Source organism: Colobus angolensis, unplaced genomic scaffold (assembly GCF_000951035.1).
Source record: "Colobus angolensis palliatus isolate OR3802 unplaced genomic scaffold, Cang.pa_1.0 Scaffold138, whole genome shotgun sequence".
Classification (NCBI taxonomy): Eukaryota; Metazoa; Chordata; class Mammalia; order Primates; family Cercopithecidae; genus Colobus; species Colobus angolensis.
In genome coordinates, this window is record NW_012114466.1 from 888866 (window position 1) to 900326 (window position 11461).

Consider the following 11461-nt stretch of genomic DNA (forward strand, 5'->3'; position numbering starts at 1 on the left):
ACAGTGGCGTGATCTTGGCTCACTGCAACCTCCGCCTCCCAGGTTCAAGTGATTCTCCTGCCTCAGCCTCCCCACTAGCTGGGATTACAGGCACATGCCACTATGCCTGGCTAATTTTTGTATTTTTAGTAGAGACAAGGTTTCACCATTTTGGCCAGGCTGGTCTGGAACTCCTGACCTCAGGTGATCTGCCCGCCTCGGCCTCCCCAAGTGCTAGGATTACGGGTGTGAACCACTGCGCTTGGCTTGATTTTGTGTTTTAAAATGCCATGTGCTTTTTCTTCATTCTCAAACCACCATCCTTTCAGTTAATGACATTTCATGAGCCTCATGGATATGCTCTTGTTCAGTCCCCACAGGACAGCTCCCCAAGCCTGTTTTAGAAATTTGAGTGAAGTTCAGCCATTTGAACAAAAAATATGGCATCCAACACCCCAAGAGAGAGAATCCCTGCATTGAGTGCCTTGTGTTTGCGTCACACTTTTTAAACGTCACTCCCATGTTTGCAAAGTGCTATTGAAGGGGATGGAGTGGATGGGGCGGGGCCAGCGCGGGGCTGTCTTCCCTCACGGCTGTTCTCTCCCGCAGGGGACTCGCTGGCCATGGACGTGTCCTCCGTCCACCACAACAGCACACTCCTCCGCTACTCCGTGTCCCTGCTGGGCTACGGCTTCTACGGGGACATCATCAAGGACAGTGAGAAGAAACGATGGTTGGGTCTTGCCAGATACGACTTTTCAGGTAACTCAGAATAATGCAGACTCGCACCCCACTGGTCGTGCCTCTACTGCCTTCACAGACGTTACCTGACTGAATCCACGAAGCACCGTCAGAGGTGGGCCCCCACCTGCTTACAGACGGGAAGCTAAGGGCCTCATGAAATGTGCCGTGGCCAGAACGTGGCGGGGTCTGGACTGGAACCTGGATTGCTCTGAAGCACATCCTGCCCCCTGGGCCCAGGCGTAAGCCACAGAATAGACACCGTGACAGACGCAGTTCACTCCAGAACCCCAGGTGCTGGAACCCCGAGATGCCAGGCCACCAGCCTCTCCCATCTGGTAGGCAGGTGACAGAGGCCCCCACCACAGGTCAAGTGGAAGTGTTAACTGGAAAAAAATAGTTTTTTAAAATACATTAAAAAAATTTTTTTTGAGACACGGCCTCCCTCTGTCACTCAGGCTGGAGTGCAGTGGCACGATCACGCTTCACTGCAGCCTTAATCTCCCCGGGCTCAAGCGATTCTCCCACCTCAGCCTCCCGAGTAGTTGGGACTACAGACACACGCCACCTTGACCAGCTATTTTTTTTTTTTTTTGTATATTTTTGTAGAGACAGGGTTTTGCCCTGTTGCCCAGGCTGGTCTCAAACTCCTGAGCTCAAGCAATCTGCCCACCTCGGCCTCCCAAAGTGCTGGGATTATAACCATGAGCCACCACGCCCGACCTGGAAAACAATAGTTTTATAATCACTCTGAGCTTATTAGTCAAAGTGGCAAGAACTTTGTGCAGAAATTCAGCCTGGGATATCTGTGCGGAAGCTTGTCCGTAACTTCAGGCGCAAGTATCCTGTACTTCATTCCATGAGGTTTCGTGGTTTTGTTGGAGTTACACCGTAGCTAGCCATGTAAGTGAAATACACTCACTCAGCACGTGTTTACTGAGCCCCTGCTTTGTGCCGGGCCTGGTTTTTGATGCAGGGACGTGTCCATGAAAAAAACAGGCAAGATTCTGCCTTCCTACGGCTAGGCCACGGCGGGCACAGAGAAGGACGAGCGTGAGCGAATGCCACACCACGCTTCCTGAAGCCCAAAAGCTTTCATTCTGCACAGTGCTCTTCTCGCCCCGGCAGGTCCTCCTGCGTCACTGAGAAAACAGGCACAGAGAGGTTGCCCTTACCCTGCCTCACTCTTCCTTGAGCCCAGGGGTCCTCAGACTGTGGAAGGCACCAGCATCCTTTGGAGGGCTTGGAAGAATCCAGAGCATCCAACATGGCAGGTCTGGGTGGGCCTCGGAACACACAGGTCCCCCAGGCTCCCGGCGCTGCTGCTGGGGCCTCCGGCCAGATGGTGGTAACCTGTTGCCCAACCACGGAGCTTAGAATGAACCAGAAATGAAGGCTGGTTCGAGGTCAGACACAAGAGTTGCAGTCTGCACGCGTCAGGCAGTGGGTGCAACATCAGCAGCTTTTAAATGCTGGAAAAGGAGAACTTTAAAAATACATAGAATTGGCCAGGGGCAGTGGCTCATGCCTGTAATCCCAGCACTTTGGGAGGTCGAGGCAGGTGGATCACCTGAGGTCAGGAGTTCAAGACCAGCCTGGCCAACATGGTGAAACCTTGTCTCTACTAAAAATACAAAACAAGCCAGGCATGGTGGTGCGTGCCTATAGTCCCAGCTCCTCAGGGGGCTGAGGCAGGAGAATCGCTTGAACCCGGGAGGCAGAGGCTGCAGTGAGCCGAGATCGTGCCGCTACACTTCAGCCTGGGCAACAGAGCGAGACTCTGTCTCAGAAAAAAGGAAAGTAGAATTTTAGCCTGGGTGACATAGGGAGACCCTCAGAAATTAAAAACAGAATTAGCCGGGCACCCCAGTTACTCAGGATGCTGAGGCAGGAGGAGCCCTTGAGCACAGACGGTGGAGGCTGCAGTGAGCAGAGATTGGGCCACTGCACTCCAGCTGGGGCGACAGAGCCAGACCCAGTCTCAAAAGAAAAGAAAAAAAAGAAAAGAGAAAAGAAAAGAAGAATATGTAGACCGTGAGGTGTGCCATTCTCGCTGCCCAGTCGACTTTCCTGGCTCTTTGCAGTTCGCTTTCAGATACATCTGTATCAAATTAAATCGAGTAATTCCTAATACTGAAATCTTAACCCTTTTCTTATGAGAGAAAGAAATAGTAATTTGGCAAACTTTACGAAGCTTAAAAAGATCTAACAAAATTAAAAAACTAGTGTGGCTTGAAAATTAAAACCTAAGAAATGGAAAAGTTAGGTATTTATATAAGGCTTATTAAGAAAGGGAATACCGAGAAAATTAGAGAAGCCATGAGGATTTTAGGAAGCCGTTTGGGTTGTGCCGTTCGCCCAGCTGCCCTTTGTTGAGCCCAGTGTGGCTCTGCCCAGCAAGGCCCCTGGGACGCCCCCTCCCTGTCCCTCCTGCTGGGGTGGGGTGGCAGGCAGCCCCCTGCATGCCTGGCCCTCCCTTGGCCCTCAGCCCATCGCCGCAGGCAGTGGCTGCAGCTCTGTCCCTCCCACCAGGATGACAGCCCCAAGGCAGGAGGTGCCTTCCGGGTCTCGGGATCCCCATCCTGGCCACAGGGCCTGAGATGCTTTCAAGAAGGTGGGTTTGGGTTCAGTGGCTGTGAGGCAGAAAGCGTCCGGCTGTTCTGGGGCAGTACGGAGGGCATCGAAGGAGAATGGGCGTGTGGAAGTGACGCATTCTGGTGAGCCAAGTGGAGTTTTAGATGCCGGAAGGACATCTGGGGACCCATCTAGGGGCAGACAGAAACCAGGACGTCAGAAGTCAGTGAGGCGCCGCCCTGGAGGCTGCATGTGGGTGATGAGGCAGCTGCCCCGCAGCGCCCTGCACTTGAGCGGGGAGCTGGCTTGGAAGGCTGCTGACCAGTGGATCGGCCTCCTCCCAGGGCCGTGGACACGATGTCCTCGTGGGACCCCCATGGGAGGAGCAGGGAGAGAGGCCAGAGCCACCATGCAGGGAGACGGAGCTGCAGCCTGGAAGGGCCTGCCTACTGAGTGCATTCCAGGCACCTGGCCCATGCCAGGTCCAAGACCCACAGGCAGGGCTGTCCTGGGGACAGTTGGGAGCTGAGTTTCAGGCACACAGATGTCCTGGGAGCCAGACCGCTCTTGCCGGCAGCTTCCCCCACCCTGGGCGGTGCACACTGGCTGCGGGCTTGCCGTCTGCGGGCGGGGATGTGTGGGGAGGATGGAGGCCTCTGTGCGTCGGGGTAAGGTTGGGGCCGGGCTCCCTGCAGGCGGTCACTGCCAGATGTCATACAGGGCAGCACGAGCCCCAGCATCAGACACGGAGGAATGATGTCACCCTGAGACACTCAGGACATGGCCTGGTTCCTGGTGTGGCCTACAGCACCCCAGGGCCCCCCTCCTGCCCCCTGCCCCCTGCCCAGTCACTGCTATCCTGCTGGGTGGTGTTTCCCGGACAGCCCCGGGTGCCAGGCTGCAGGCAGCCCATGGACAGCACGCACATTTGCCTGGAGGGCGGCCCCAGACTTTGGGTGGCAGCAGCCCTGGCCTCTGTCCTGAGCTCTTTAGGACGTCATAGGGGCTGTGGCTGACCCCAGTGGGGGCCACGCCCTGGGGCAGGTGGGGGCATCGCCAACCCTCATGAAGGGGTGGAGGGGATGACCCTGAGCCACTGGAGCCCACAGGCCACGTCATCAAGGCTACACGGGGTGGCTGATGGCAAAGGCCCCGCTTTGCTGGCATCGACAGTGGCCAGAGCCCTGACTGTCCCAGCATCAGTGGGTGTCAGAAGGCGCCAGCACCATGACTAGACGTGCTGTTGTCCTGCAGGAGGGTAGAGATCCTGCCACCGCCCTCAATGGTGACATTGCCCAAAGCAGGCCTGGCCTCTCCCTCCCGCAGACAGTTTAGGCAGATGCACTCTCAGCAACGTTTCTGACACTGCCCAGCGCGGCATCCTAACCAAGCAGTGACCCATGTGGATGTTTTGTCTTCACTGCACTCTGTTTCCAGGTTTAAAGACCTTTCTCTCTCACCACTGCTATGAAGGGACCGTGTCCTTCCTCCCTGCACAACACACGGTGGGATCTCCAAGGGATAGGAAACCCTGCCGGGCAGGGTAAGTGCATTTTTTTGTGCGTTTCTCTTGCAAATGACGGGAAATAAAACAGAACGATTAGGAAGGTGAATGCGGAAGTATTTTCCAAATGTGGTGGAGGGCGCTGGATGCAGCGTGCCCAGAGACACGATGCCTATTCATGCCCATGATGGCCTAGGTGTGCGTGGGGCTTGCTGTCCCCATCTCTGTCCTCATGGCCTGTGCAGGCAGCTGCTTCTGTGCCAGGGATGAGGACTCTGGGGGAGGGTCCCACACCCACAGTTGGAGTGGGGGCCGAGCACAGGGTCTGCCCCTGCTGGGGTTCCCTTTGCACCCTGCGGGGGCCTGATGGAGGAAAAATGCAGGCAGGAAAGGATGGCAGATGCCTTATCGGTGACCGTGCGCGTGCAGGGCGCTGGTGGCAGGACTGTTGGTAGAGCTGGCTGGAGTGTGTGCTGTCAGCAGCGACCCTCCTGTCCGCACCCCTGGCTGAGACCCTCACCCGTGTTAGCCCCGTGCTCCAAGGCAGGAGCCCACTCTACAGTAAGCAGAGCCCAGGCCAGCCATGCCCTCAACCCCACAGGAAGGCAGAGGACCCTCAGCAAGAAGGCTTGGGCTGGCAACAAGGGCTGATGCCAAGGGTTGGGGGGCAGAGCCAGGGCAGCTGCCCAGGGAGAGGCGATGCAAAGGGAAAGAGGCATCCCGCCAGGGAGGGGAGGCTGAGTGGAGTCAACCACGGCTGAGAACGCTGTGCTCTCCCGGTTTGGCCAGTGCAGGCTCTGCAATGGTGTATACATGAATGAACAAGCAGTGACTCCTCGGTGGTGTATCCCCGCCCCCCGCCCCCACACAGTGTACTCAGTAATATCCGACCAGTGTAAATAGAACCTTAAATAAATCTAAACGTCGTTGTCCCAGGCCGCATGACCTCACTAGCGGCGCCATGGAGGGTGCCTGAATGGTCGTCCTGTCTCTGCTCTGCCTGGGGCTGAGGACACGGGGCTGTGGAGACAGCTGCGCCTTTGTGAAGGACACTCACTTTGTCCTTTCCTTTTAAGTCACGCAGACTTCAGAACCTCCTTCTCCTAGCTCCTTTCCTTTTTTAAGTGAAGAATCTGAGACCGTAAAATGAGAATATTTAGAGGCAGATGCTGTTTGCCTCACTGCATCCAAGAACTCGGCGGCTGATAGCGATTTCCACCCGTGCACACACTTGTCCTGCTGGACAGTGTGAAGCCAGCAGCCCCCCAAGACCAGCAGGATGTGCCAGGCGAATGACTAAGTTCTAAGCCGGTGGTTCTGAGTTATTTGCTTGTTATTGACTGGAGCAGATAAGCCCCACGGGAGGAGCCAGTGCCTCGGTCCTTTCTCCCAGCCAGGCTGTGTTAGCTGCAGGGCCAGGCAGACACCGTCTCCAGGTGGCACCTCAGCGTCCTCATGCTGTGCTTCTCCTCATGTCCAAACCTTTTAGAGAAGGACATGTTGAATGTGTCATTTTAAAAGCAGGTCTCATTCTGAAACCTCTAATTAATATGCCAAAAAATATTTTTAGTTAAGCCTTTGAAATGGAACTTTTTCGTATGTGAAAAGAATGTAAATACATCTGTATGTGTCAAGCATACGCATTGCACCTGCAGCTCCGTATTTAAAAGGTGATGATATTCTTGTCTTTCAGATGCTTTGTTTGCAGGCAAAGCAGGCAGCAGCTGGAGGAGGAGCAGAAGAAAGCGCTGTACGGTTTGGAAGCTGCGGGTAATTCCTAGGACACAGGCTCAGTGTTGTCACTGTGTGCGCTGGAGTGTTGGTTTCTGTCCTCTCTCAAGGCACTGCCTCTTCTCCCCGCCCACCTTTGCTTTTCCTTTTTCCTGTCTGGCACCAGGAATCCATTTCTCCTTAGCCCCAGGCATCATCAGGTCACTGCCACTTGCTGTGGACGACTGTGTAGGGCAGCAGGTTTTGTGAAAGGCCCCGTTGCCCTTTCTGAATCGCTGTAGTGGTGCTGAGTCTGGACTCCTGTCCTGGGTGCTCTAGAATGTGGGGCAGCAGACTTCCCATTGAGGGCTTGCTGGTGACCACCTCAGGCCCTGGCAACCACATGGTCTCTGTCCAGCAGACGCAGCCTAGGCAGTGGACAGTGAGTGGGTGTGGCCATCTGCCAATGAAACTTTATTTATGGACACTGAAATTTAAGTTTCACAGAATTTCCACATGTCACAAAATATTATTCTTTTGATTTTTTTCTCTTTCTCTCTCTTTTTTTTTGGATGGAGTTTCACTCTTGTCGCCCAGGCTAGAGTGCAAGGGCATAATCTCGGCTCACTGCAACCTCCACTTCCCGAGTTCAAGCCGTTCTCCTGCCTCAGCCTCCCTAGTAGCTGGGACTGCAGGCACGCGCCACCATGCCTGGCTAATTTTTGTATTTTTAGTAGAGACAGGTTTTCACCATGTTGGCCATGCTGGTCTCTAACTCCTGACCTCAGGTGATCCGCTCACCTCAGCCTCCCAAAGTGCTGGGATGACAGGCGTGAGCCCCCGCGCCAGACCTTTTTCAACTATTTAGAAACGTGAAGAGCATTCTTAGCGCTCAGGCCACACACAGATGGCAGCGGCCGGATTTGACGCACAGCCGTGGTTTGCTGACCCTTGTTCTAAATTGTCCAAGTCACCAAGTAAGGAGAGGGACAACAGTCCTGTCTTCCGGGAGGCGACCCGTTGGGTACACGGAACTGGGGAGCGGACAGTTCCGTGGTGGGGGTTTTTGGTGTTGAGCTGAAGAGGCAATTGCATGAAGTGTCTGCTAAATGCATGACCAGGTGAGAGCCCGGATGGCCTCCCACCATCCCGGTGCAGGGTGCTGCCCAGTGCCACTGGAACTGTATGTCTCCGTGGTTCTTTCTGCTTCAGAGGACGTGGAGGAGTGGCAAGTCGTCTGTGGGAAGTTTCTGGCCATTAACGCCACAAACATGTCCTGTGCTTGTCGCCGGAGCCCTAGGGGCCTCTCCCCAGCTGCCCACTTGGGAGATGGATCTTCTGACCTCATCCTCATCCGGAAATGCTCCAGGTTCAATTTCCTGAGATTTCTCATCAGGCACACCAACCAGCAGGACCAGGTAAGTGGGGTGCTTTTGCGTGGAACCTCCATTGGCGAGTAATGTATGTTTCGGCAATCCCTGGTTTGTGTGTTGTAGGAATTCATTATTTAATTCAAGGGAAGGAAGGGCAAATTTTTTTTTTTTTTCACAAACTTTAAACTCCTGGTTACAACTATTCCTTGTAAAATTTCATTTAAAAAGATAAATTTTTGAGGCCAGGTGTGGTGGCTCACACCTGTAATCCCAGCACTTTGGGAGGCTGAGGCAGGTGGATCACCTGAGGTCAGGAGTTTGAAACCATCCTGGGTAACATGGTGAAACCCATCTCTACTAAAAATACAAAAATGAGCCGGGTGTGGTGGCAAGCGCCTGTAATCCCAGCTACTCGGGAGGCTGAAGCATGAGAATCGCTTGAACCCAGGAGGTGGAGGCTACAGTGAGCTGAGATTGCACCACTGCCCTCCAGCCTGGGTGACTGAGATTCCATCTCATATACACACACACACATACACACACACACACACATATACACACATACACACACACACACATATACACACACACACACACACACATACACACACATATACATATATACATACATACACATATACACACATATACACACACATATATACACACACATATACACACACATGTACACACACATATACATATATACATACATACACACACATACACACACATATACACACATATATACACACACATGTACACACACATATACATATATACATACATACACACACATATATTTGAGCACAGAAACTAAGGGGTATGAATGTTTATAATACAACTTCTTGTCTGTTGTTTCTCTTCCTGTTAAAAACAGAACAAAGCGATACAGTAAAGATGTAAGTGGCCCTTGAAGGCCACTTAAAATCGACTTTTTAGGTTCCCAGAAATGGGTTCTGTTCGGGCCCTCCTGCCACACCTTTCTGTAGCCCACACAGAGGAAGACCTAAGTCTAGTCATGTTGGGAGAAGCGGAACTTTTGGTCACAGTCTCCAAATTTAGTCACATTTCTTTTTTTACTTAGGTTCTATTTAAGATCTAGTCTAATGCTATTTTTATGTGGCTTTTTAAGTAGTGCTTGTTAAAAAGAGAATACAAAATTCTATAAATCACTGCTAATTAACTATCAGAATTCTGTTAAAAGCGTTCGTCATTGTAGATAAGCTGTGGTTTCTAAAAGCATTAGAAGTCATTTTGACAAGTGCCGGGGAAGGTGGGCGCCGGGGAAGGTGGGTGCCAGGTTTCCCTTCATCTCTGAGCCGTCAGGTCACCCAGAAAGGGAACCCCAGGGGCCCGCACAAGCGGCTGCATCCTCCAAGAAGGGCTGTGTGTGCACCAAGGCCCGAGAGAACTCGCTGTCGGCCTGGGGTTCTGCTGCCCAGCCAGCCGGATGACGTTTGGGGCTGAATCTGCCTCTCACTGTTTCTCGGTAGTTTGACTTCACTTTTGTTGAAGTTTATCGCGTCAAGAAATTCCAGTTTACGTCGAAGCACGTGGAGGACGAGGACAGTGACCTCAAGGAGGGGGGGAAGAAGCGCTTTGGGCACATCTGCAGCAGCCACCCCTCCTGCTGCTGCGCCGTCTCCAACAGCTCCTGGAACTGCGACGGGGAGGTGCTGCACAGCCCCGCCATCGAGGTCAGGTGCGTGCAGGGCTCCTCCAGCCACCAGCGCCAGCCCCGTGAGCCCTGAGGTGTCTGTCACAGGCTGCCGCACCCGGGGTGGGGGGTTCCCCGGGACTTTATAACACAAAACGTAAGGATGTTTTGTAAATGCATTTTTCTTTCCCTACGTCAAATATCAAATGAGATGTCATTACCCACGTTCCGGAAAGCTGCCAGGGCGCCGAGTCCGTAGCGTTTTGTTTTGCAGATACTTTTCCTGGGTGTTTGAAGCCCCTCCGTTTCATCTTTTCCTCTTCCACACCCTGTGCTCCAGGCTGGCACTGGCTCTTTGCCCTGGCATTCTCTCTCTTCTCCTGAATCATTCAAAAGGTGGGAGGCCGAGGTGGGCAGATCACTTGAGATCAGGAGTTCAAAACCAGCCTGGCCAACATGGTGAAACCCCACCTCTACTAAAAATACAAAAAAAAAAAATTAGCCGGATGTGATGCTGCACGCCTGTAGTCCCAGCTACTCGGGAGGCTGAGGCAGGAGAATCGCTTGAACCCAGGAGGCAGAGGTTGCAGTGAGCTGAGACCCTGCCACTGCACTGCAGCCTGGGTGAGAGAGCTCCCTCACTCAAAGCTGGCCTGAGCCCCACTCCTGGACAAGGGCTGCAGTGGGGCCCTCAAAAAAATTTAAAAAGACAAACAAAGGAAACTGCCTTTACGGGCAGTCCTTTGTGCACCGAATCCACCAGGGAACCGTTAGCCTAAAGGGCCACCACGGTCAGTCACCAAGTGCAGGTGCTCTGTCCACGGAGGGGCAGGAGGCAGCAGGGCTGGGAAGGTCACCCCGAGGATGGGAAGGAGGGGAGGAGCCCCGGAGGGATGCCGTGTGCTGGAGGCCACGCAGCCTGGGGGAGGCAGGTGTGGCCAGACACGGATGCTCGGTCTCCCTGGGGCAGGTGCCACGCCTCTCCTCTGGCTGGCTGGGCGGAGGGTGGGAAGCCATGCCCTCCCCACACCCACTGGGGCCCACTGTATTTGGAAATCTGTCATATATCACATTACCAGATGAAATTTGAGTGCAAAGAAAATTGTTTCTCCGTGGAAAGACAGTAACAAGCAAGCTGATTTTTTCAAAAGGCCATTGAATTAGGTGTGGGCGTGCAAATTACATGAGACTGGGGAACTGTACAGCTCTAGGCGGATTCTGAACTGTTGGCAGATGTTGGTAAGAGCTCGGTCTCCTTCAAGAAAGCCCAGCTGGACGCTTGTTAACAGAGTGGCTCGCGTGAGAACGATGGCAGGCTGGTCAGCAGGCCCACGCTCGTCTGCACCGAAAGCTGGGTGTCAGATGGCCCTTGGGTGCTTTAAGTCACAGCATGTAAGAGGATGCAGGCATCTCTGTGGGCAGCTCCCCACTTTCAGTGACTCCCCAGCCAGCCAGCTGCGGCTCTAAGAAAGCTTCTCCCATTCGCATCCAAACAAACCTAAGGGAGAAGGAGGCCTCTGCCCCTCCCCAGGCCCAGGTCCATGCACCCCCTTTCTTTCTGTCAGGGTGGCGATGGCAGGTGGCTGTCGGAAAGTCCCAGGAACGCCCACCACCCCAGGCAGCCGTGCACAGGGACTTTCCTCTGTCAACTCATTTTACAAGTTTGGGAAGTGGAATTATTTTTAATATTGGTATATGTATTTGTTAAAGAAATAATTTGAAAATTAGGACAGGCATTCTTGAAATACGTCCTGTCTAGCTTGATAAATATTGTTATGCCTTGAACAGCACGCCACTTTTAAAAATATAATTTGTGTATGTGTGAGCTCAGCTCCATGGAAACAGCCTGTCATTTATTTATTTATTTTTATTTTTTTGAGACAGAGTTTTGCTCTTGTTGCTGAGGCTGGAGCGCAGTGG

General features: G+C 53.2%; 1 protein-coding gene across 1 annotated transcript in view; it reads left to right on the forward strand.

Moving 5' to 3' along the window:
* The window catches only part of CERK (ceramide kinase), a 45727-nt gene that overhangs the window by 29667 nt on the left and 4599 nt on the right, over positions 1–11461 (forward strand). The window contains exons 5-9 of the mRNA XM_011934743.1: positions 589–741; positions 4732–4837; positions 6492–6568; positions 7721–7926; positions 9378–9586. Of these exons, the coding sequence (XP_011790133.1) occupies positions 589–741; positions 4732–4837; positions 6492–6568; positions 7721–7926; positions 9378–9586 (751 nt within the window). The remainder of the gene's footprint in view (positions 1–588; positions 742–4731; positions 4838–6491; positions 6569–7720; positions 7927–9377; positions 9587–11461) is intronic.